Source organism: Pleurodeles waltl, chromosome 5 (assembly GCF_031143425.1).
Source record: "Pleurodeles waltl isolate 20211129_DDA chromosome 5, aPleWal1.hap1.20221129, whole genome shotgun sequence".
Classification (NCBI taxonomy): Eukaryota; Metazoa; Chordata; class Amphibia; order Caudata; family Salamandridae; genus Pleurodeles; species Pleurodeles waltl.
This window is the reverse complement of record NC_090444.1, coordinates 594,161,163-594,188,603: the sequence shown is the minus strand read 5'-3', so window position 1 is coordinate 594,188,603 and position 27,441 is coordinate 594,161,163. Positions and strand designations below refer to the sequence as shown.

Genomic DNA, 27,441 nt, shown 5'->3' with positions numbered 1-27,441 from the left:
CTATTTCTTACTTTGAAATAGAACATACAGAGCCAACTTCCTACAATCAACAATAGCAGACAGGCAGAAAGACAAGCAGACAGCAGGTCACCAACTTTCCATGCTTTACAGAAGCAACTGAACTTTAAAGTTCTATTCCAATGAAACCTAGGCAGAGGCAATTCCTTGCTTGCATGGATCCCAGGTCCACTTGTGGCTCCACTGATTATCATGGCCTGAGGTAATCATCTCCATGTTTGAGGAACTTCATTAACTACACAGCCAGTATTATGTTCTAAGTCTCTAAACTCCAAAATGCCACCATATCAGGTAAGAAAAATCAGGATTCTTTCTGTGGATCATCTGATTCTGGGTGTAGTAAGCCGGGTTCTGGTTGTAGTACCCCTCATTTTTTTGCATGGTGTCAGTATGTTTTGGACTGCAGTGCACTGGAATCCTACTAACCAGGGCCCCAGTGCCAGTGCATTCTCCCCTAAACTTAGTCGCTTGGTAACTTCTTACACCCACAAATGGCATTCGGCTGCCACGATGTAAGTCCCTAGTAAATGGTACTTAGTTACTCAGGGCATTGGTACACCAGGGGTCTCCTATGGGCTGCAGCATATATTGTGCCATCCATGGGAGAAAATGCAAACTGTGTCTGCAGGCCTGCCATTGCAGCCTGAGTGAAATGGTGCACGCACACCTTCACTGCCAAACCTGAACACTGCATTTAGACATTATAAGTCACCCCTCTGGTAGGCCCTTCAGCCCAAAAACAGGGTGTAAGTCTCTAAGTGTGAGGGTACCCCTGCATGAGCAGGGTACCCCTAAAGTCCTCAGGTCGATTCCTGGACTCTGTAAGTGCGGGGAAGCCATCTTAAGGTATGTAGTAGACACTGGTCAACACGAGTGGTCCAACTACATAATAGCTTCTCTGAACCTAGGCATGTTTGGTATCAAATATGTTGGAATCATGCAACTACACCGATTCCAGTGTTAGTTGCATGATACCATGTACTCTGAGAGTTCCTTAGAGGATCCACCAGTTCTGCCTGAGCAGCCTTACGAGGTCTAGCTGCCAGCCCATGCTGCTGCTGATCCCAGACACTGTTCTGCCCTCCTGCTTTTCTTCCAGCCAACTTTGGAGATTGTGGGCCCTTGCTCCCACCATTGGACTGGCACCCCTGTGCACTGCAATTATTGCACTTGCCAAGGATTGTTGCTTCTTCCTCCAGGAGAGCTTCAGGCTCCAAGAATCTCCGGCCTCCAGTCCTCTGCAAACCGAAGATCAGTTCCTGTCCTGCAACTCCTGTGACGTGGGACGTTTGTTTTGCTGAGCTGGTAAGGCCTCCTTGTGACTACCTGTGTCCAGCACCTGTGGGTCACCTGTGGGGGCTCCATCGACTTCTGTTGGCTTTCCTGTGTGCTGAGAGTCAGCTATGACCCCCCCCCCCCTCCTGGGTAGAGTCTCCTGGACCTTGCTGGTCCCCAAAACATTTGCAAATTCTTCTGAATCTCCTATTTGCACTGGCCAATGCTTGTTGGTGACCTGGCAGGTCACTAACCCTCCTGCAATCCGGCAGCTGTCGAGGGACAGCTCGTAGGTGACTCCTGGGATCTTCTGCAGCTCCTGGACTCCCCAGCTGGACTTTCTCTTCCACCGACTTGCAGGAACTTCCATCTTCAGGATGGGGGCATTGGCACCTGCACCACCTGGGCACGTCCAAGGATGCTGGACTCTGTCTCCTTCCTTTGCAAGTCCTCCATGTCTGGAATACATCTACGGCTTCCACCGGCCTGGTCCATGGGTTGTGACAGCAGCTGGACAATCTGAGACATCCACAGCCTTCTCTCCTCTGCATCCGGGTCCCTGGTGTAGGTACTCCTGTCTTCTGGATATCCTGGGGTAGGGGCACTCTTCATCCATCCTCTTGCCTGCCAGTTTACTTGGGGTCCGCTAGGAAGAGTTCTGTGTTCCACAAACTTCAACCACTACTCTCTGTGTTAGTCTATGGGACAACTGGGTGGGTAACTGACTTAGTCTTGTTTGCTGGGGTCACTTAATGTACTTACCTCTGGTGTACCTAACTGCACCAGCCAACCGCCACACCTACCTTGGCTGGAGTCACTATTTCACATTCCACTTTCTTTGTATATGGTTTGGCCCTCCCCTAGGGCCCTGTATATTTTTAAAGCAAATTCTGATGGCTATTTTATGTGCATATTGTCTGCAATAACTCCAGAGGGAGATATAACAATGTCAGTTTAATAGTAGTGCTGTAATAAAGTATCCTTTATTTTTGCAATACTTGTGTGGTTCTTTGTTGTGAGTAAGTTACTGTCTCACTACTGTGGTATTGCAAGCGCTTTACATTCCTCTTGGATAAGCTTTAGCTTCTTGTCTCAGCTACCCCTACAGAGCTTCTGCTATCTGGACACCTATTACCTATCACAAAGGGTTGCCTCGACTCAGTATAGGGTGCCACACCATAGGTGTACACCATCAACTGAGTCAGCCTCCTACACTGGGCAAATTATTTTACTCACAGTACCTCAAATCGTAAACATGCTTAGTGTAAATATACTAAAACAAAGGGCGGGTTGGAGCAAAACTGGAGTTGCAGTAAAAAGTGATTAAGAGATTATAGGACATAACATATACCAGAAACTCTTGTACATTGTGGACTAAAAGTGAACATCGCATTGACCAATGTGGTTCGCAATTACAAAGACACAATCTCTGCCATATTAAGGGTAAGTGTACATCGTCTGATATTACATGTTAGCCATCTCAAAACATTATTATTTTAGTGAAGCCAGAAATTTATCAAAAGACACACATAAGAGATAACAAAACAAGATAAGACAATAGTGAATATAAGGTCAAATAGATGAACCCCCACAAATAGTTATCAATGAACTAAACAGTGAGCACTAGCCCAACTGTACCATCATAATAACTTTATAAGTACTCAGAAACATCCACAAAGCAATTTACAAAGAACATTAACAATATAATGCTCACACATCTGCAAAAGATTAAGTTGATTTGTTGCAAATAACATAACTCTACAAGGGTAGAACACATTTACAAACAAGTGCTTACTGTCAACCAACGGGAACAAGGCATCAACATCATGGCTGAACAAAGGTTTTACACTTGTTTGCAAAGTTGGTGTACTGAGGCAAACTGTGTAAGAAATTGGATTATTAGCTGCAAAGGATTTGAGTCCACAAGAAATAAATCTGCAAGTGCTTTTTTTTTTATTGGGAACCATCGGCCATATGTTCCAACACTTTTTCCCATAGACACAGAATGGGTAAAAACCTTTGCTACATCTGGCCCCATGTACTCTATGTTAGCACTTGACTTCCTCAGGACATCGAAGCAGAACAGTCCAGAGCTTACACAGGGGAGGTAGTGGGAGTAGTAACCCCAGCTCGCTGGTACGCAATAACACTACTCAAATTATTGTTTAGTCAGCGCTTTTTATTTTAAAAAGAAAAAGTATTTTTATTACACGCACTACTAAACACTGCATATTAAGTTATAAATATGTACATCAAGTAGATGGAAATAACTTTGGTGTCAACCTCATATCACATTACACTGCAAGAGGGTCCTGAACACTACAACCACAATACGACCACCTATACCAGATGCAACATCACAATATAACAAGGAGTCTTACCGATAAGGCAGCACTACTTGCTGTGTCAGGGTGTCATCAAATCAGTAAAAGCAGCCACATGTCACAATTCAACAATGCAGCACTATTAAAATCAAAGAGGACAGGACCCAATTGTTATAATGGTAAACATTGTATTGTTCCCTTTCACTATTTTTGGAATCTTATTGCAGACATAGACCAACTACAAGGGCTCATTGCAAACAAGAGCCGAAGAGCAAAAGCTCCAGCTCTGGGAGTGCCTATAATCAATTAAAACCTCTCCCGTGGTCAGAGATTCAAACCTCCTAGACAGAGTAGGGTTGCCTGGATTCAAACCTCCTAGACTTAAAATACGGCAACTTTTCCAAAATCATTCTGGGGGGGGGGGGGAGGTGGAGCTGTAACACCTGCAGCACCCTCCCCCCCAAAACACATTAGAGATAGCTGGTGGTGCCCCTGCCTATTTTTGTGGTCCCCACCAAAAGAAATATGCAAATGTAACCCCATAATGGGGCAGTATGGGGCTCTCTCTGTCCCATGGCATGAATAAGTGAAGAGCGGTTTGCCCCGAACTGTTTTCTTATCGCTGCGGCCTCGTCAAAACTGCCACTAGACAAGACTCCCATCTCTCTCCAGCAGGTACCTTAATCACCAGAGTTAACTTGACACTTATATTGTTGCCCGAAAAAGGATGAATATACAAGGAACTTTTGCAGTGCTTTTACAACTGCTGCACTGCGAAAAACTGGCCCCCACTCACAAAACCAGCCCCCACCTTTCCAGTCCCCAGGGAAACGCCCAGTGCCTGTTACCGTCAATCTGGCCTTGCCAGACCAACCCGGGACACCCATATGCCTTTCTTTTTCATTTCTGTTTGATGGTAGAGCAAGAAGCCCACTCTTGTGATGCTGAGCACGCTCCAGGACCCAGGCCCTCCCAGGGGTATTTAAAATGCACAGCACTAAAGCACTGCATGCTTCATTCTCTGCTCTGTCTGCCTGGGAGACCGGTCTGTATCCAGGACCCCGCAGGGTCTAGTTCCCCAAAGGAGGTGTTGTTCTACTCCTGGTGTCAAGTTCTAGCTATCCAGAGCATCATTTCCAGGCCTCCTGGCCTCTAAAGGTGCACCATTTATGGGGAGCTGGATTTTCTGTTCCCTGGGCCAAACCTGCCCTCTGTCTGGCTCCTGGTATTCTTCCCCTGCTGGGGAGGGGGGGGTCTATTACATCCCCACTGCAACCTGCCAGTCAGCAAAATAACCAATGCCCTAGGGCCTCCAGGCTTCTTGAAGGGCAGTGGTGGGTCAATAGAGTCAAGGGCCAGTCCACAGAAGGTCTAGGAGAGCCATTCAGGATCCCCCATTAGGTCCATTCCCTAACTGTTCCTCAGGGGAAATGAGGGGGGCAGCTCCACATACTCAAATATGGTACATGGTTCTTTAAACATGAGACTTTGTACAGCTATAAAGAACAAGTAGTAATAATGACTATTTATAAAGCACAGACACTACAAATCACATTGTTTCTGGGCATCTGAATAATATGCGTTACTACTATCCACAAATGGTACTGATATTATCAACCACAAAAGAATGAAAGACAAAATCAGTTGCACTCCCACTGAAACATGAGAAATAAAGTTGTTTCCTCAAGCAAATAGATCACAGAGCCATCTCAGCAGCTCAGTGGGCTGGCTACTACTCAACCCTGCTCAATACCAGCTACACAAAGATGAATAGCTGAGTTGGTCAAACATTCAAAGAGGGTGCTCAGGATAAGCACACAGTTTTTTGCAGAAAGAATGTGCATTAACCTGCAGCGTTGTCATCTTAGTGAGGCAACAATAACCAAAAAGTAATCATGTAGCAGGAGGTAAACACATGGAACAGCTCCATGTGCACAGAGTGGGAGAAACACAGTTAGACAATGATTTAGAACAAGCTTCCGCAAAGCCAGTACATCTCGTCTATGTGATCTATTAACCTTGCCAGTGTTTTTCCACATGGTTTGCAGCGTAAGCAAAATTATTTTTCAGAAAAATGCTTTTTGCCAATGCGGTACAACACTATATTTCAGGGAACAAGGGTCCCTCAGTACCTGTACAAATCACAATATTACCGTAGAGATCCAAAGAAATCTATGTACAGTTAGTGATGTCAATTTTATTGAGTACATAATTACTTAACAACAGGTAGAGAACAAACATACGGGGGCACGTATACAGAAGTGGCGGAAATCATATATGAAGAAGCGTAAATACTCAGTGACTGAACTCAGGTCTACCAAGCTGACATAACCAAATACAAAATGTATATGTCACATAGTGAAGGCACCTATACTCATACATAGAATGAAGTCTCAAATACAATATGAGTTACGGTACCACTGTCGACGTTTCGATCACCTAGGCAATGAGCATGATATCATCATCAGGACTCACATATTGTGCCTGAGATGTAAGAATATATAAACGCTGAAAGAAACAAAGAAAAGGAGTAGAAGTCATTAAAGGATACAAAAATATCGCCTAGTTGCTCAATGATTGTGAAGGTCATCTGGTCAGTGCTCGGCCAGTAGTGCACTGTATTGTTGCATGCAGGAAAGTGCTAAGTGAACCATACAACACTGGCAAAAAAAAGAAAGAAAAAGACATGAAGACGCGACATGTATGAGCACCTATGCATCATGACGTCATGCGATCATGTCATCCAGCAAGCATGTACACACTTACTAAATGATGCAGGTGCCATTTTTTTATTTATTTTATTCACTAATTCAAAATAGCGGACTCCCCTTGAAACGCTAAATGAAAAATTTTTACATACATTTAACTTGCACAAAAACGCATTTGTGAAAGTGGAGATGCCACAAGTAAATTAGAGCTGTTACTCTCTCCAAAAAAATTTAAAATAAGCATTTTAAGGACCAGGAGGTGTGGCGGAGTAATGAAGGAGCAAGTGGAAGTGGGGAAATAAACAGGGAGTTGGTGGGGGATATTAAATAAAAATACAAAACGTCGGAATGGAGGGAGAAGGGAACAAGAGAGTGCACTGAGTGAGGCTAGGTATGCAACAGAAAAACCAGCACATGGGGAAAGAACAAGGGGGGAGCAAATAGAGCTCGAGGCGGTATTTGGGGCATAAGCTGCATTCAAGAGTGAGAGATGAAAAAACATGAACTTTATGGACTGCTTAAAAGAACAAGCATTTGCAATGCAACGGGTCTCGCGTTTGCTCATGTTAGAGCTGATCGCGTTGTAAACTCCTAACCCGACTTTTCATCTATCGGCAAAAGGGCTTTTATGTACCTAACCCGAAGAAGTGCAATTAAGTGTGTAAAGCGCTCGACTTCTGCCAAGCGAAATCGCGCTAGTAAAATAGGGAAAAAGTAGTCCACGATCCGACAGAAAACAGCGAGCCTTGCATGTATTCTGTACTTGGTCGATGCGCTCGAGGAGGGCTAACCACTGGAAAAGGCATGACGTGTGCATGCCTTCCAATAAAGAAAGCAAGCAGATTTTACTGGGCAAGCCCACGGACCAATGAAACACACTGACGTGACGTCGACAGGGCTCCGAGCCCTTTTCTAATAACTAAAGCGTCTCGCTGCGATACGCATGCGCGAGCGCATTCAATGCAGGCTCGACCCTAAAAAGGAAAAAAGTAGTTCCTTAAATGTGAGCAGTAGAAGAATACAAGTAAGCCATTCAAAAGGATGCTAAAGATGCTGTGCTCCAGGTGATGGACAAACACAAGAACGTGGCAAGCCATCAATTAAGAAAAAAGCAAATAAATGACAATAAGGCCAACCAATGGTAAGCAATGGGCAGAATGCAAGTTATTGGTAAGTTCCAAAAGAGGCTTTCAGCTTTCGACTGCAAACAGCTAGAAGCTCCCAGTTAGGCGAGACCTAAAAAGGAGACAGGCGCAAAGCATAAGCAAGTAGGAAAGAAGGAGAGTTTGGAAGACATGCCAGATACCCTCCATCGTTTCCACTGGACTTCTCATTGACCACAAACAATGTGTCTTGGGTGACAGTGATAAACAAAAATCCACACTCCTGAATTTAGAATGTCAACTAAAAACGACCTGAGTCTTCTACAACCTTGATGAATGATTATTAGGTGGGGGATATTAGCTACACTGTGGAAGCATCTACAATTTTCATAGATAATATGCCATATGAATATTAATAAGAAATTAATTTAAAAATACTGAAGTTCACTACGATAATAGAAGTACGTAATAACTCATCATGTGCCCATAGCAGTATAGGAGCTCATTCTGTTCTCATAATTGGATCTGAAGGACTAGTCAAGGGAAATGGGTAATCTCTGACAGGAGTTCTACACATACACGTGAAAGTAACTGAAAGTAACCTAACGGGGCTACAAACATGGTATTTAAGTAATGTTTTCAAGTAATCTGCCATCAGATTTTTTGCTTTGTCTACTCTTGGAAGTACTTTTCTGGACAGAAATCACACACTGGAAAGAGAACTTCTTACCTAATAAACCAATGCTAATGATTCCAACTATATTGTCCTGTTTAAATTAATCGTGACTTTAGAGACTGATCAATTCTCAGCGAATATGTATTGAACTTTACTGTAATTCAGGAAAATGAATGGATGTTATCAGTATGTCAGGCATTTCAAATTTTTTGCACAAGTTTACTTGTTCTGCACATTATTTATTATGGGGCACATGTACAAAGCTTTTTTCAAGTCTCTAACAGCCCGATTTGCAGAACTGGGCCGTTTGAGACCATGAAAATGTATTTTTAATGTACAACATGAAAATGCTTTTTTAACATACAAACACCAAACTGCGATTCTACAGAGTCGCAGTATGGATTTACGAATCAGTATTCGGAAGGAGTGTGTTTAGGGCATCCCTTCCAAACATCGACTTGCAGTAGTATGCATTAATGTTTTACCTACAACTGAAAGGTAGTAGTAACCATTAGCAAATGGTAAGGGGTCCCCATAGGATCCCTTTCCCTTTGAGAATGTTAAAATAATATTTTTAAGAGCATTGAGTGGTTCCAAAGGCCTACTGTTAAGAAATAAAAATAAAACATTTCATTTTTTCCTTTTGAAACATATCCCATTTTTCTTTGAGGCAAAAGGGCTGCTTTTCAAAGAACAGACATGGTGTTCTGCTGACCCCAGTAGGCCACCAACCTTGTAATACCTAACATTCCTAACGGAAAAAGAAACAGTTGATGGACATAATGCTGAACCATGTCAAACGTTCACCCTCAGTCACGGATCTGGGCCTAAATCCATTGTTTTTTGCTTGCCACGCCATTCCAGTTTGGACCCAACCATTTGCACATCGGTCTTCACCCTGCTCAGCATGGGAACAGTCCAGCCAGGACTGTGGGTATCACCCCTCATTAGTCAGGCTAGCTTTATTCCAGTGGCATAGCGAGCACAGGGCACACGTCTGGGCATACACTTCCCACTTAGAGCGACAAAAGCAAAAAGAACAGTGGAATGCTGAACAATGTCAAACATTCACCGTCGGAGACAAATCTGGGGCTAAATCCATTTTCTTTTGCTCGCCATGTCATTCCAGTTTAGGCCCAGTTATATGCAAATCAGTTTTGACCCTGTTCCCTATGGGAACATTCCAGTCCGAACTGCCAGGCCTGGTCCTCACTAGACCAGAAACGGGCATCTTGGGACTGGTTTCAGTGTATCAACTGCCCAGATCTCTGAGATAGGTGCATGTTTGACATTGTGCAGCATTCTGTCCATCATCTGTTCTTTTAGCTTTCTGTCACAAATTGCAGCCTACTTCATTAGTATTCATGAGGTAGGTCAGTTTGCAACCCACTAAGAATCGCTATTTCAATAATAAAAGATTCATACATTAGGAATATAGTTTACTGAGTCTGATTCATTAGGAAATTGGTATTTCTAATTATAGTACAGTGGCCCTCAGTGATGAAGGCGCTTGCTATTTTGGTTGGGCTAGGTTAGTCGTCACTGTCACTCTATTCACATCTGCTTGTAGAATTCATCCATATTTCCTTGCTATTTTTTCTCCCTGTTTTGTCTTGTTTTGTTCTATCTTACATGGTTTACATCTGTCTTTTTCCAGTTCCATAACTAATAATCAATATTGAAAACTTGTTTATCAAAATGGGAGGGTTCTTAAACAGTCCCTGATTGGATTGCCTACTGAGGCAGAGCACCAGGAAACTTGAGACTCAGAAATGAAGGCCAGGCTTTCCACACAAAAATCAGATTATCCAGCCCTGCCAAGTGCCATGGAACAGGCGTTAGACTTACACATTTTAGTGCTGGTGTCCACATCACTGCACTAAAATTAATTAGTCAAGCATTACAGCCCCTGGACCCTGTATGAGGTGTTAACAAGGCTACATAAGAAAAGGAGCCAGTGCACTTTAAATTGTCTCGCTGGCAGCGCCTGTGCTGCTGCAGCAGCCTGCTCAAAGCAAACAAATTGTCTAATTGACACTGTGAGGTGAGCTGGAACGAGTCGTGAACACTCCGCTGTTTTTTGTTGTTGTTTTTTTTTAAACAATAAGTGTCAAAAGGCAGGCCTTCAACTTCCTACCAAGCCTGGCCTGCCACACTATCTCTGGCAGACCATATGGTTAGGAAAACGTTGTGACTAGTGGTGGGGAATTAATAAATAACTGCAACCTCTCAGATCAGGAGGACAGCACTGCAGCCCCTAACAGGTGAATCCGGTGGCCCAAGTCTTGTGTTATTTTCCGGGCAAGGCAACTGTTACCACAGGTGGTGGTTAGCCCAGTGTAGGAAGCTGGCTCTTTATATAGTATACCAAAAAAAGGTTATGTTGTGTAAAGAGTCCAAGTATCCCCTTAGAAGTGAGTAGGGCTTTCTATAAAAAATCCCAGTGCTCTATTTGTGCTAGTGTGGTTGAGCAGTTTAGGCTTATCACAGGGAAGTGTTAGACATGTGTTGCATACAATGAGTCGATAAATGAGACACACCCACTCAATAAGAAGATCCACACCAATTTAGAAAAATAACGCATATTTTTATAGATTTTTCTAGCACCAAGAACTTCGTTATTGGGTAAGTACTTTGTAAGTTAGCAGTTTTGAAGTATACAGCAAATACACTTATATTGACTTTAATGCAGTAATGTTATCCTACAGGAAAAGAAGCATATACTGCATGTGGGTACATGGCAACAATTTACAGGACTATTCGCCTGGAGTTAAGGTAACTATAGGGCAAGGTCCAAAGCAGCACCTACCGGTCACTTCGGAAGGCAATAGGGCATTGGGTGCAGATGTGCTTTTCAGCATTGGTTGCCCAAATGTTATCCTAAGAAACAGATACTGCATACGGGCACGTAGTAATGACTCACAGGACGAGTCTCCATGAGTTAAGGTTACTATGGAACAAAGTCCGAGGCAGCATGAAGAGTTTGCTTCCGGAGGTACTGGGGCGGGTGTCCAGTGCAGAGGAGCATTACAGCATTGGGTGTTCCATTCACTTCAATAGGAAACGGTCCTGGGGAAAAGAGGGTTCAAGTGGGCACTGGGTGACCAGTCTGGCTGAACCTAAAGGGAGGCTCACGTCTTGGGGGTCTTGAACACACAGGCTGTTTACAGCAACTTTGTAGGAGGCTGGCCTGGTTTGTAGTGGGTACCTATGGTACTTACACCTTATACCAGGTCCAGTTATCCCTTATTAGTGAAATGTAGGCAGTGTCTAGAAGCCAGGCTCTCTAGAGGTAGCTGTGGATGAGCAGCCAAGGCTTATCTCGGAGACATGCAAAGCTCATGCAATACCACTGTAGTCACACAGTACTCACATACATGAAAGAAAATACTCAGTGTTACAAAAATGAAGGTACTTTATTTTGGTAACACAAATACCAAAAATACCATAGAGACTATGGGCCAGATGTATGATTCTGGCCCATTGCGATTCGGTAATTGCGATTTTTAAGAAATCGCAATTACCGACTCGCAAAGGGCCATGTATCACATTTGCGATTCAGTAATTGCGATTTCTTAAAAATCGCAAATGCAATTACCGAATTGCAAATTGCGATACTGGCCCCATTCACAGCTATGGGCCAATTTTTTGCATTTACTAAATTGCGATTTCTGAACCAGAAATCGCAATTTGGAAAATGCAAAAGGCCAGGGTGCTGGGGGCCTAAGGCCCCCTCTCCTGCACCCCAAATTTTTTTTTTTACCATGTAAAGTACACACATGCCAAAAGGGCATGTGTGCTTTACAGATTAAATTTAAAAATGCAGTTTTACTGCATTTTTAAATTTTGCACCAGGTTACCACCTGGTTGCAGACAATGGTATTTTGCATGTGCAAAATGCCATTCTGCGAAAAATCGCAATTTGCGATTTTTCGCAGAATTGCCTTGCGACCTGGATTTTGCAAATCGCAAATTGCGATTTGCAAAATCCAGGTCGCAACGCAGTTTTTGCGATTTTCATTTTGTGGTCTGCGAATGCCTTTGATGCATTGCAGACCACGATTTTGCACTCGCAAACGGCGATTTCGCCGTTTGCGAGTGCAAAATATTTTGATACATCTGGCCCCTCACTCCTTTAGGAAGTAAGTAATACACAAATGATATACACTAGTATGCCGAAATAGGCATAAAAACAGTTAGAAAACAGTGCAATTAGTGAAAAATCACAATAGTTAGAAATGGGCCTGGGGGAGACACAAACCATATACTAAGAAAGTGGAATGCGAATGTCTGTTTCCCACCTAGGCAAGTGAAGTGTGTAGAGGGGAGCTGGGAGTACTAGAAAAACCCAAAGGTAAGTACTACAACTCACCTCAGTGCCCAGGAAAGCAGGAGTAAAACACAGTAAGTTTCCCAGAACACGCACAGAAACAAAAAGAAGGATTATACAAAAACCAGAAGAGACTGCAAGACACCAACAGTGGATTCCTGGACCTGAGGACCTGTGAAAGAAGGGGATCAAGCCCAAGAAGCACAAAAGAGTCCAGGAAGAACAGGAGCCCCTACTAACTCGGGTGGAGGTGCAAAAGAAGAACCACCAGTGAAGATGAACAGTCATTATTGCACCTAAGAAGACGGAGTTCGGTTCCTGGTTGGTGCAAGTGATGTCCCACGCCGGTTGGAGGATTGCAGTCTGGTTTGCGTCACTGGAGTCCGCCAACAAGCCTTGGCACACGCAAAGCTCGCGGTTAGTGGAAAATGGCGCTGCCTGGGACCAGGAAGGACCAGGTGGCCTCTATCTAGGAGGGGGAGTCAGAGGTGCTCTCAGAAACTCAGAGAGCCCACAGAAGACCATGCAGTGTGCACAGGAGTCCCACAGCACATGGACAAAGAAGGCGCAGCACTACGAAAAATACTCCAACGCCGCCGAAGAACCACTCAGGAAGCTGTGTGTCGTAGGATTGAGTGCTTGGGGCTGGAGCTACAAGATGCACAAAGAACTTTGTGGAAGGATGCCAACAAGTCTTGTCAACTGCAAAATATGCGGTGCATGGGGATACTGTCTTGCTTGCGACAGTTGGATGTGAGGACCATCGGGACCACTTCAGTCCATCACCTGTGATGCAGGATCCACGCAGCTCAGCAGGAGAGGGGATCCACGCAGTCGGTCATCATTGCAGTAGGTGCCTTCAGAAGCAGGGGAGTGACTCCTTCACCCCAAGGGAGATTCCTTCGCTCTTCTGGTGCAGGCTGAAAATGGGCTGTCCTCAGAGGATGCACAACCGGGAAACAGTTGCAGTTGCTGGCAGGAGCTGAACATACAATGTAGCAGAAGGCGTCTTGCTCTTTGTTGCAGTTTGAAGAGTTCCTGGAGGGTCCAGATACAGTTTCTTCAGTGAGAAGTCGAAGTGGAGAATGCAGAGGATTCCTGCTGGAGTCTTGCAATCCGAATCTGAGCAACCATTCAAAAGAGAAACCCTAAATAGCCCTGAAAGGGGGATTGGTCACCTAACCAGGTAAGCACCAATCAGTGGAGGGCTGTGACGTCACCTGTTGGCACTGGCCACTCAGATGCTCCCAGAGTTCCCTGCCAACCTTGAATCCAAAATGGCAAAACCCAGGGACCATCAGGAGGAGCTCTGAGCACTACTCCTGGGGTGGTGATGGACAGGGGAGTGGTCACTCCCCTTTCCTTTGTCCAGTTTCACGCCAGAGCAGGGACTTGGGGTCCCTGAACTGGTGTAAACTGGATTATGCAAGGAGGGCACCAAATGTGCCCTTCAAAGCATTTCCAGTGGTTTGTGGAGGCTACCCCTCCCAAGCCTGTAACACCTATTTCCAAAGGGAGAGGGCGTAACACCCCTCTCCCAAAGGAAATCCTTTGTTCTGCCTTCCTGGGCTTTAGCTTTTCAAGCAACATGAGGGCAGAAACCTGTCTGTGAGGTGGCAACTGCATGAAAAACCTCAGAAGGCTGTAATGGCAGTACTGTGGCTCCTTTAGGGAGCCCCCAGAGTGCATGAGATCATACAACCAATGCTTGCAAAAGCTTGGGGATATGATTCCTATATGTTTGATACCAAACATGCCTATGTTCGGAGTTACCATTATGTAGCTGGACATAGATAGTGACCTATGTCCAGTACACGCGTAAAAAAATGGCATCCCTGCACTCATGAAGTCTGTGAAAATGGTTCTGGAGGTCGTGGGGGCACCTCTGTTAGTGCAGGGTTGCCCTCACACACAAGTGCTCTGCACCCTGCCCCCCAGGGCTAGTGCATCTGCTATAGGGGTGACTTATAAGTTACCTGGTGCAGTGTAAAGGCAGTGAAAGGGTGCTTGCACCTTTTCACACTGTTGGCAATGGAAGTCCTACAGAAGCCTTTGCATGGGCTTCCTATGGGTGGCAACATATATGCTGCAACCCATAGGGATCCCCTGGAACCTCAATGCCCTGGGTACCTAGGTACCATAGACTAGGGACTTATAAGGGGGCACCAGTATGCCAATTGTGGGTGAAATACTGTGTTAACAGTATCCTACAACCAATTTCAGAAGGAGAAAGCATAACTACTGGGGTCCTGATTAGAAGATCCCAGCAGACTCAGTCAAGCACGTTGACATCAGGCAGAAAATGGGGGTAACCATGCCAAGAAAGAGGGTTCTTTCTTACAAACCTGGGCTGGGGGGCTCATGTGCAGTGGGTCTTTGGCCTGCGGGGTCGCTTTGCAGAAGAAACTGCCAGTTCTTGGTAGCCTGCAGAAACAGGCTGCAGGGGGTGACTGGGGGACCAGTCCGGCTAAACCCAAAGGGGGGGGGCTCAGCTCTTGAGGGTCTCAGGACCCCATTGGCACCACTGGCCCACTTCATCTAGGGTTGGGGGACTCGGGTGTAGAGGTGCTTTCTGATGTCGGGATTTTGGACCTCTGAGACTCTCGGGTTGATCTTTGGTGCTTGGAAACGTACAGGGAAGCAGCTCCTCTGCTCCAAGGGAGACTGCTGTTGGTCATTAAAATGCTGACAGGCCTCCCAAGCTTTTGTAAGGCGAAACAGCTACAGGACGAGACGGCTTTGGCGCAATCGTCAAATTCAGCAGGCAAAAGCAAAAAGAATGGATGGTGGATGTGTTGTGTAGCTATTTTAGTTATAGCTCCATACATGTTATTTTAGCAAACTAGGCATTCCGCTGTGCCCTCTAACCTAGTTATTGCAGTACATGATTTATTATCTAAGATGCAGTTGCTTCATTAAAACTTTATTGAAACGTATACTGCCTCTGATTGTCTTTGTATATGTGAGACAAATGTAAATGAGAGAAACTGATGCGATCTGAGTGACTACGATTTCCCTGATGAATCAATTGTGTCATTCGCTCAGCTGCTCAATCACCCCTGCTCTTGGGTAAAGATGAGGCACTGCTAGTTAGCCGGAGCAAAATCCGGATTAGGTCGACAGGTGTCACATGTAGTGGATTTTAGACTCAGTCCCCCACAGTGCAAGTGATTCTGCCGCCCAAATCCAGTAGTCTCATTAGAATAATGAGAGCCTACGTGACACGGTGCTGCCAGTGTTTGGCAAGGGGAGGGTGTTGTGTAGCTATTTTAGTTATACTCCCCATACACGTTATTTTAGTAAGCTAGACCTGACGCTGTGCCCTCTAACCTAGATATATTTTATTCAGCTTTGTTTGTTATAAGAACAATGGCCACATTTGCGGTCTTGTTTTATTTTCTCTCTATCTAGCTGTCCTTTGCCTAGGTCAGCACTGCGTTCTTAAATAAGACATTGCTTTCACTCTGTGCTTTTCTCAAGGCTGCAGTAAGATAGGTTGCCGGTAAACATGGAACACTTTGCTACAGCTGCTTATGTAGACTATAGGCCTCTTGCTCAGGTATGAGGGGTGATGTCTTCCCAGAGGAACCTGAAAGGCACAACTAGAGCTTAACATGCTGTGCTCTAACATAGCCTAGGTAGGAATAATTTTAATGACTCTAGTGACAATATGGTAGCATTATTTTTATGCTTTACTCTCCTTGTCACAATTTTAATCCTGTCATGCTTCATCATCCTGATTATTGCAGTATATGCTTATGCAATTGCTTCATTAAAACCTTATTGAAACATACACTGTCTCTGATTGTCCTTGTATATGTGAGACTAATGTAAATGAGAGAAACGGATGCGATCTGAGTGACCACAATTTCCCTGAGGAATCAATTGTGTCATGCGCTCGGCTGCTCAATCACCCCTGTTCTTGAGTAGAGATGAGGCACTGCTAGTTAGCCGGAGCAAAACCCAGATTAGGTCAACAGGTGTCACCTGTAGTAGGTTTACACTCAGTCCCCCACAGTGCAAGTGATTCTGCCGCCCAAATCCAGTAGTCTCATTAGAATAGTGAGAGCCTACGCGACATGGTGCCGCCAATGTTTGGTCGTGCTCTAATTTTCGGGTCCGCCTGAGTATCTCTGTCTCACTACATACAAAGACACCTCAGTTCTACATATGGAGACGTCCGTGGTATTGAGGATTTTCTTCCTCAGCTAAGTAGGGAGGACCTAACTAACGCTGTAGGTTGTTCAAGCTTGAACCATTAAAAGGATAATCCCCATTTGGTGTGCTTGTCTCTGAACAAAATTTACCACTCATTATAGTGAACCCACAACAGGTAGGAATTGTAGTTAATATGCGAACACCACTTACTGCACATTTATTGGCACATGGACTAACGGCCTTGGGGGTCCAGTTCCATTTGTTGTTGAGGCTCATCCAGCCTATAGAACTGATTTTTTTTATTCCTGGGTCACATTTCCAGCAGCTGATGGGAACACAAATACATTTCATCACTATACACATGCAATATATAGCATATGCATATCTAGAAATACCTCTGTCTTATCAAGAACATAGTAACTGGCTTGATGGTGCCCTACCCCACACAATCTTACACTTTAGGTTAGGTCCTCTAAGAAATGATGGTCCTACCTGGCCTTTATTGGCCACATATACACCTCACCCTGATGCAGCAACCTTGACGGTAGCCAAAGTCCGCCACTTATACGCTGAGCTGATGGAAATATATAGACGATGAGTACAGTTTGTAATGGAAACATTAAATACAAACCCTGCACGTACTGCTCTGGCGCAACCACATGCAGTAACACCAGGCATTAATCCTGCGACTGTACATTCGATCATGGGTAAAGTACCCGCCAAACGAGAAGAGATTCCGTTTTGGTTAGCTCAAAAAATAAATGCACTGGAAGCAGTATTTCCCCATACTGGACCTCAGGATAAGCATAGAATATTAACTATGTGCTTGCCATTTAGGATGGTTCCCACAATAGATAACTGCAATACTTGGGGCACGGTATTTGTCACGCTCTGTACTACTGCACATGTTACACTGACACTTGCCACGTTACCAGAAGTGTTGAAAGAAATTCAAGATGAATACGGGCCTGCCCCAGCCCTGGACTTGGGGATGCAAACTAATGGGCAATTTGCCCACAGTATCCTCAATTATATTAAATAACCTTAAAAGGGAAGCAGTTGCATTAGCGGTGCACATGCGGCTCCGGGATGTTCCTCCACAGGATCAAGAACATGAGCTGCCAAAGGTTATCGTGGAGACCTACTCTAGCATTGGCCGACATAGTCTGGGAACCAGACCCACAAAACCACAACTACAGGGTAAATCTTATAAAGATTCTACCAAGCAAGCTCCTGAGGGTACTAAGAAACGCTGGGATAAAAAACAACAAACACCTAAAAAAAAGAGAGGGTAGAATCTCCACATACAGAGACCCTACAGAATAGAATCTCAGAAATATAGATAATATAAAAACACCTGACAGTTATCAATATACTGATACACGCCAATCTTGTTCCTATCAGGACTCACCGGAAAAACGCAGTGAGAGAGGTGGGCGGTCAGAGCGAAGAACTGAGACAGGAATCGCAACGCTCAACAGAAGTTTCTATTTAAAAAAGAAGAAAAACTTCCCCAACAAAAACCCCAATTCAAAAAGAAAAAGGTATCAGCAGTTGCAATTCGACATGCCACTCAAGAAGAGGGCTCTATTGAAGAACAAGAAGTGGACATTAGCACTATTAGACAGAGCGGCAGAGGTCACAATAATTTGCCTGAATCTTCTAGAGCATCTGGAGGTGAAAGCAACTGATGACTTCCTACAAGTAGAAACTGCAGACTTGCATGTCCCGCGTCTGATAGGGTGTACAAAGTAACGTTACAGTTAGGAGACAGTGAGTGCACAATCGACGCAATCTTTTGGGACTGCGTCATAAATATATATATGATATTCTACTGGCCGAAAGGGATTGGCCACCTGAAATTGTCCGAACATATGGGGAAGATGTTATCAAACCTTCTTTCTCGCCCCTTGTTCCAGAGGAGCTCGCAGAATCTACGCCATCAATTGGGCACTGACGCAGGCCACGTAGGGTGGGATAAGGATTCCCCCTATCATGTAATTCCAATTAAAAATCAACCCCAACCTCAACCCCAATATCCAATAAAACATGATGCTAAAGCACCCATGAGGGAAATCCTCACACAACTGGAGTACCAGGGCGTAATCGAACCCTGTGTCCCACCAATGAATAATCCCTTATCCCCAGTAGCTAAACCATAGTCTTAGACTACAGACATTTAAACAGTCATACACGCACATACGCTATTACACAGCACTCATGAACAACATAGTGCGCAAAAAATAAAAAACAACACTGGACATTTCCAATGGTTCCTTCTGCCAAAATATAGCACCTGAGAGTAGAGACTTAACAAGTTTCAGCGCATTAGGCTCCCAGAAAAAATTCTGTCATTTACCCAGGGGTACAAGAACAGTCCACGACTGTTCACGGCTTGTGTGACTTCAATATTGCATGACATTGACCCTGAAGCATTGTCCTATGTAGATGATATTTATCTTACGGATGATGAATTACTGCAACATTTAAGATGGGTGGCCCGCATTGCTGTGGGATTTGCAGAGTTCAGCTACAAATTCAATTTAAAAAAAACAAAAATAGCCTTCCTTAGCGTCCTGTTTCTGGGATATGAGCTATCAAGTGAAGGGAAGAGCCTAGCGCCACAATTCTTGGAAAACTGCACAGTTTCAACCTCAAAATACAATTTAAAAACTCCGATCCCTATTGGGTTTCCTAAATTTTGGCAGAATTGACATTCCAGATTACGCATCACGTATAAAACCATTATATGACTTAATACGTCCTGACTTTTCAAGTAAATTTTGGACAGTCTAACACACACGCATTCTCAGAGCCTTGCAAACAGACATGCTTGCAGCACAACACCTACACACAAGGGACAATAAAAAACATCTGGTCATCAGAGTAATTGCTGGTGCAATTGGTTTCACCTATGTAACTTTCAATGAGGGTGAGACAGTTTCGATTGCATACAAATCACATTTATATTCAGCAGCAGAACAACGCTTTGCTCCCACTGAGAAAATTCTCACTGCTGTTCAGATGGATGTAATTAAAGAAAGACCCCTAGCCCAGTGGAAACACATTATTGTTGTATCTCCAATTCCAGCCCTTGAGGCTGTTACCAAAGCCAGCGTTCCAAATGCTAAAGCAGTGGTTCCCAACCTTTTGACTTCTGTGGACCCCCATATTATCATTACTGGGACCCGGGGACCCCCACTGAATCATTATTGGAATTCGGGGACCCCCCATTAAGTCCTTACTGAGGTCTGGGGGCCTAATCTATTAATAATATTTAATTTTCTAAGCAGCCATGGACCCACTGAGGAGGCTTCGCGGACCCCCAGGGGTCCCCGGACCACAGGTTGGGAACCACTGCGCTAAAGCATTACATCCAAGTTGGATTCAATGGGCAATGTCTTTGACAGCCACTGATGTGGACTACATTTTTGACCCAAAATTACAAACTCAAGAATGTTTACAATATGAACCAGAATACCCAGTTCCAGCAAATACACTGCCTATCGATCAACCTCAAAGAGTCATGTACACCGATGGCTCAGCACAATCTGCAATAGGCACAAAACTTCAATACTCCGCTGCTTGCACAGTCGTAAGCAGCTACATGAAGGATAATAAATTCTGTCCCCAGCATACATTCATGCAAACCCTACAGGATTGCACAGCACAACTAGCAGAGCCAAGGGCTCTAGTGATGGCACTGGAACATACGGATCCTGCACAGTTAACACTGATTGTTTGTGATTCGTACTATTGTGTCCAGTCCTTCAATGAATACCTGCATTACTGGCACCATAATGGGTTCAGAGATTCTAAAGGCAACACCATCAAACGGAGACTTCTGTGGGGGAAAGTAGCGGATCTAAAGGAAATGCTACAAAACGTCCATGTTGTACATACACTTGAACACCAGCACGTTGGAATACACGTTGCTGGAAATACACTGGCTGATGAAGCAGCCAAATCAGCAGTAGCTACGGTTGCTGTTGCTGTTGTAACTCGTTCTGGAATGAAACCGGACGATGATATTTGGGCTGCATGAAAGCCACGGCTGAAGGCACGCCCTATCCAAAATCATTTCCCGATAAATATTCCTACCGAATGCAAGGCTTCCTTGATGCCGAAGTAAAAATACCTGGCGTGGCGGTTCGAGTAATTCCCAACAAAGACATGAGATCAGAGTTGATTAAAGCATTGCATGAGGGGGTTGCTTCTGCCCATGCTGGTGTGACAGCTAAAATAGCATTATTGCAAGCATGTTATTGGTGGCCAGGTCCATACAAACAGAACAAGCAGTATGTCCTTTGATGTGACATCTACCAACAAATTAAGGGTTCCACCGCCAAACGCCCACCTCAGGCACCCCTCCTAATTTCCAGCAAACTTTTACAATGTGTGTACTTGGACCATTGTGGTTCCCTAACACCGGACAGTGCAAACAAATACATCTTAGTCGCTGTTGACTCTTGCTCCAGATTTCTATGGGTATGGCCACAATGCTCGGGTGACGCTCAGACAGTTATTAAAGATTTGCAAGTCTTTATCGGCACATATGCAGTTGCGCCTTTCCACTCGGACTAGGGCCCTACTTTCGCCTCAAGGGCATTCAGGAACGTCATGGCTTCATTAGGGGTCCAACTCCATTACTTGTCTCCATTTCATCCCGAGGGAAATAGTGTTGTGGATCGACGCAACTGTGATTTAAAGCAGTCCTTAAAAGCCAGAGTCTTCGGTATGGGTCTTCGTTGGCTTAATCACCTGTATGGAGTCCAGAGAGCACTTAACAATCTGCCAAAAAGGTCCTGGGAGGGTCGTACTTCATACGAGTGCCTGTCTGGAACTTGAATGTATGATCCAGATCTTGATGGCCCTGGAGTGGAGGTGGCAGAAACACCTTTTGACATAAATGAACGTGTCACTGTCTTGCAGGAATTACAACAGTTCCGTGACAGCGCTTCTGGCAGTGCTGCCTCCGCAGGAATTAAGGATGTACCAATAACACCGACCGGCTGGATTCCTAAAGTTGGGGATCTGGTACGTGAAAAAGTTGCTGTGAAAAAGGAGTTTGCTCCTTCTTATCGGGCACCAGTCCCAGTCTTGGGAATACACGGTCCCAGAACTGTGATTCTACCACCATTGGCTGGTGCTAAAGAAAATCGCTTTGTATCCATCGACAATGTCAAGTTACACCATGTGGCCAAACCTGCACAGCAGACCAAGAGGAGCAGCCAGTAGTCCCCGAATCCCTCTCACTGCTGGTCAAGACGTCCCTCTACAAGTTTTGAACAGCAACGCTGACACCTCTCCGAGCTTGGGGAGGATGGAAAATGATCTTGCATTAGTTTCATTAACATCTGCTGCATCAAACAATACAGACATTACTGATCGATATGACACACCTTCAACACAGACGGATGGCGTCACTTACTATGAACCACCGTGGGAGAACCCTACCAGTTCTCCTCCTACAAATACGGCTCCAGCTTTTGCACAAACTGCATCTTGATACTTTGCCGACATCAACAACACTTTCTCGGACTCATTTGCCTCTTTTACATCTGAACTGGCAAAACCATGTAAGCTGACAAACTGGCTTAAAACAAATTACTTTATTTTCCCAAGGAACTATCTGTGGCTTTCCTTGACTGTATTAGCTTTACTTCTTTGGATTGGCTTTGTCATAACATTCTTTCTATTAATACATGGCCATTTTCTTCCTGAAAGATCAACAGTTGAAGTGGTGGATGAGGTCCTAAAGCCCCATTTTTCTTCTCACAAGGCCTGTAGAGACTTGTCTTTCATGAACATTTCCGCTATACCAATTCCTGATGGGATTGTTTGGGATAAAGTTACATTTGATATATACGGTCCCACGGAAGTTATTCAAATACCATATGTGTTTAAACTTCCAATGAACAATGTAATAATACCCTGAGTTGTTTCTGATGATTGGGATGTGAAGACAGTTGATTCTATGATGACTGAATTGCAGTATTTTACTGTATTTGAAGGTGAGGAGGGCTATCAATCTAAAGAAAATTATGGTGATATGTTTTGCTATAATTATTATGGGCACCATTTCATTCACAGAGCAAGTTCCCCAAAGACTATTTTTAATTATACACAATGGGGACATTGTCCAACTCCACCAGAAGGGAGCTCTAAAACATATTCTGAAAAGTTTGCCTATTTTTCTGGGCACAATGTTAAAAATGCTGAGTCATATTATTTTAAATTGCCATCTATGGAAAATGTACACATATTATTGACAGATACAAAATGCATTTATTCAGATTCCTTTGTTTCCTGGTTGGCTATAGAAGGCTATGAATATTGGTGGAAGTCGATTGACTTAAAAAGTGTGTGGGGAACAAGAAAGTGACAAATAAGGGGGAAGGAAGCTTTATTTAGAGCATGCCTGATACCTGTTCAAATGATATTTTTAAATGAAACTGTACAAGAGACAAGTTGCTTAAGCTTAGGAAAAATTAAAGATTTGAATGAACCCAGTACTCCTGCTCCTGCAAAATTTTACATATGGCAAAAGTATATAAATGCAACTTAAGATCAGCTCGATGAATGGGTCCAGAATGGCACGTTTAATGCTTCACTGTCACGCCGTGGCGGCTGGTTATTGTGGCCAATAGATACTAACGGGTGTCATAAACGTTTTATAAACTCCATGGGGTTTTAGAACCAGTAGGCCGGACCCTCACTATGTGTCATCCGAACATGCGGATATAGTAACAACATACAGTGTAGGGAAACTATGCCAGCAATGGTTGAAGAGTTCCTCACTAGACGCTGTTAGAGAACACCTCAGTCTCCTATATAATAACACTTATTTACAGGAATTCCTGTTAGGACCTAGAAAGCGCTTTTTATTTGCAGTATGTAATGAAATTTGGAAGTCTTCCCAACAAGAAGCTGCTGCCCGTTTAAGGCAAATGGATCAAGAAAACTTACAGAAGGCATTAGCTGTTGTAGATAATGGGATTAATACCCTGTCCGACCGGGTATACACCTTAAACAACATTGTTTCTTCAGCAATAGATACAATACAAAGTGATGTCTTCTTTACATAATGGAGAGAGCCAACTAAGGTCTATTATGCAGTTGAGTTGGACACTACAAACACTGAAGGCGGGTCGCGTTCCCTGGCAACACGTTAGCGCAAGAGACATATTTTCCACATTTAATTTAACGCGACAACAACTACTAACGGCTTAGAAAGAAGCGACTTATGTCATGTTAAATATTGAAAAGTTAGAAAAGTTGCCTTTTACTGTGGCCGAAATACCATCTGCTGAGTGGTTAATACACAGGATCATTAATCTGCCTATTTCAACACTTCAATTCACGTCCTGCTTAAAACACATTCCAGGGGGCAGATATGATAGGCTAGGAGATAGTTACATCCATGAAGTGTGGGAACCGCCCTTTTCGTACAAATGTCTCAGTGGCATTAAAAAGGTCTTTCTGGGGCGTGGCCAAGATGGCGGCTTGAGCGGACATGTTGGTCCGAGCTCCGCCGCCCGGGCATCTGAAATCGCCTGCAACCCGGGGGGTTGCTGGCCCACGGTGCTCCGCGGTGACGCCTGGTGCGGTGGGGCATCGGGGGCCCGAGAGGGCCGTGGGCGCCTGCGTCCGGGACCGCCGCGGGCGCGGGGCCGTTCGTCCTGGGCCAGCGCCTGCTGCCGGCAGGCGTAGAGAACTGCGGTCAGTGCCGCGTGGTGGGCCTGAAGCCCGCCGACCTGCTAGCTGGGCACGGGGATACGGCGGCACCCTTGGAGGGGGCTGCACCCTTACAGCGAGGTGGGGCCAGCGACGAGGGCCCGCTGAGGAGCCAGGTGCCGGGACCAGGGAGACGGCTGTGCCCGCCTTGCTTGGCCCTTTGCGGAGGAACCCTGGAGGAAACGGCAAGCGGGCTGGGGCGCTATAGTGTCACCTGGCGCTAGGGTGGAGGAACCTGCGGTGACGCAGTGGGCCTGGGTCACCACTCAGCGGTGCGGGCGGCCCACAGTGGCCTTAATTAAGCGCAGGTGAGCGGTGTTGCAGAGGAGGCCCACAGATTGCCCTGCAGTGGAAGGCCGGCGGCTTCTGGCGGGGTGTGGGGCCAGGAGGACACAGCCCTCGGTGAAGTTGCGAAGAGGCCCGGCTGAGTAACTTGAGCAGTTGCAGTAAGTGGGCAGCGGTGATGGCGGCCTCCAAGCCCAAGCGGGACCGGACGGTAAGGGATATGCTGACCGGGGGACGCTCGGTTCCGGGAGGGGCCCCTGAGGAGCCATCGGCCGCGAGGTCCCCTGAGAGAAGGAGGGAGATGGCAGAGGACGAAGCAGCCTTACCTCCTTGTTCGAAGCGCTCCGGAGTGACCTGCAGGAACTCCGCAAAGACATATCTCAAGAAGTGAAGGAGTTGCGGGTGCGGCTTACATCCCTGGGTGAGCGGATGGCACAGGTGGAGGATGTGGAAACTGCCCGCGGCGAGGAGGTGGCAGACCTGCAACAGGAGGTTATACGCTTGCGGGAGCAGCAGGAGCTCCTTCAGATGTCGGTGGAGGACCTGGAGAATCGGTCGCGCAGACATAATATCCGCATTAGAGGGGTGCCGATCGGGGCTGAGAAGGAGGACCTTGGTGACTTTGTGGTGGAGCTGTTCCGCTCGGTCCTTGACCTAGAGGAGTCCCGGGAGATCACCCTGGATAGAGTCCATCGTGTGGGCCGCTCCGGCAGGGCCGGGGATCACCCGCCCGATATTCTGGCATGCGTCCACAATTTTGGGCTGAAAGAAAGCATATTGCAACGGGCACACAATCTCCTGCAGGTCCACTTTAGAGGACATCAGCTCCAATTATACCAGGACCTTTCAGTTTGGACTTTGCAACGGCGACGTGAGTTTAAACCTATTACAGAGCATCTGCGTGCGCATGCTGTGTCCTATTCGTGGCGTCACCCATTCCGCCTCGTTTTCGTTGGGAGGATCAGCTGCACCAGGTGAGGTCAATATCGGAGGCAAGCCGGATCCTGGGATTGGAGGGGGATATCCATGATTCGGGTTCGAAACAGGGCCCGGTCGGTGGGGATCGCCCGCGCTGGCGAAGGAAGGAGAGAAGGAGGAAACAGCAACGCCCTACTGCGTTGGAGCATATCTCGGAGCATCAATTGGCAGTGAGCAGCGTGGCAGCTGGGACAAGTGCCTAAGTGTGGAGCGGTGGGGAGCCACTGGATGACTATGGATCGCTTATCGCAGGCATACGGCCGTTTGAGAGGGGACTGGGCGGCGGGGTCAATGGACTTGGTGGACGAACTTGTGTGGTTCTACGACCCTCCTGAGACTTTTTCCTCTTTGGGATGTGTATGAGAGGACTTTTTTGTTATGGGCACCTGTTGTGCGTTATGGTTTTATGTTGGCATGCTTCCCTGCGGGTCTGGTCATTAGGGGTCATAGCGGTTTGGCCATGTGATTTGGAGCGGCTGAGATGCTGTTCTGGGTCATGGTCCCTCCGTGGAACTCCTCCTTCCTTGAGCAAGCTTCTCTCTGCGTGTTATGACAGTTAAGTGTCTAAGTTTGAATGTCCGTGGGCTTAACAGTCCGACCAAACGGTTAGCGATTCTGTCGGGTCTAGAGAAATCCGGGAGTCATATCTGTTTATTGCAAGAGACACACTTATTGCATAAAGACACATTTCACATGCGCTCAAAGTGGTTCCCTAGGCAATTTTGGTCTTCCGCAACTACGAAGCACGCGGGGGGGCAATATTGCTCTCAAGGACCTTTACTGGGGAGATAGTGGGGAAGGTACACAAAGTGCAAGGCAGGTTTCTGGCAATTAGAATAAGGCTTGGGGCCTTCTCCTTCACTATTGCTTCCCTTTATGCTCCGAATGCCTAGGAGGAGGTCTTTCTGAGACAGGCAGTTTCCCCGATACTTAGCTCGCCAGATAGTGCCATTTTGGTAGGAGGAGATTTTAATTTGGTGATGGACAACGAGCTCGACCGCTCGGGTCAATGCTTTGGGCAGGCGGGGGCACTATCGGAGGCGGGGCGTCAGTGGCTGGTTGAATGTGGGCTAGAGGATGTGTGGAGGAAGTCGCATCCCACGTTCCGGGATTACTCCTTCTACTCGGCGGCAACCAAGACTTATGCACGGCTCAATCTTTTTCTGGCCTCACAGGAATTCATGTCCCGGGTCAGGGAGGCCACGATCGAACCTAGAACCCTGACTGATCATGCTCCGATTACTGTAGAGGTTACCGTGGGGGTGGGCCGGGTGGGTACTCCGAGCTGGCGCTTTAGGGACTCTTTGCTCCAGAGTGAGACAGTAGTGGAGTCGCTCCGGTGTGCGATCACGGACTACCTTAGCTTTAATGACAATGGCAGCACTTCTTTGGAGACTGTGTGGGAGGCTCTAAAGGCAGTAGTGCGGGGCGAGGTGATGGCACTATTCGCGAGAGATAATAAGGCCAGGAGGGAGATAAGGGAGGAGTTGGAGCAGAGGGTGGCTGTACTGGAGCGTTCCCACAAATCTACTGGTGCGCCTAGAATCTGGCCGGAGTTAGAGAAGGTGAGACAACAGCTGAAATGGCTAGACTGGGATAGGGCGGAGTATGCAGTAGTGCAACTTAAGCATAAGTACTACATCGGGAGCAATAGGTGCGGAAAGATCTTGGCACATAGGTTGCGAGCGCAACACGCAGCATCGGCAATAAAATTGATTTGCTCCCCTTCCGGGAAGGAGGCGCGTACAAGTGACCAGATTGCAGAGGCATTTGCGGAGTTCTACTGGGGGTTGTACGCGGCGGATGAGCGGGACAATGCGGCCCTGAATTCTTTTTTAGAGGGCATAGC

At 45.9% G+C, this 27,441-nt stretch overlaps 1 protein-coding gene across 9 annotated transcripts in view; it reads right to left on the bottom strand.

Annotated features, from left to right (window-relative positions):
* The window catches only part of ZNF670 (zinc finger protein 670), a 185,762-nt gene that overhangs the window by 142,575 nt on the left and 15,746 nt on the right, over nt 1-27,441 (bottom strand). For 7 of the 9 annotated variants that reach the window (XM_069234430.1, XM_069234431.1, XM_069234433.1 and 4 more), the window contains exon 2: nt 16,803-16,917. The exons of the other annotated variants lie outside the window; for them this stretch is intronic. In XM_069234430.1, the coding sequence (XP_069090531.1) occupies nt 16,803-16,868 (66 nt within the window). In that variant the 5' untranslated portion in view covers nt 16,869-16,917. The remainder of the gene's footprint in view (nt 1-16,802; nt 16,918-27,441) is intronic. 9 annotated transcript variants of the gene reach the window in all.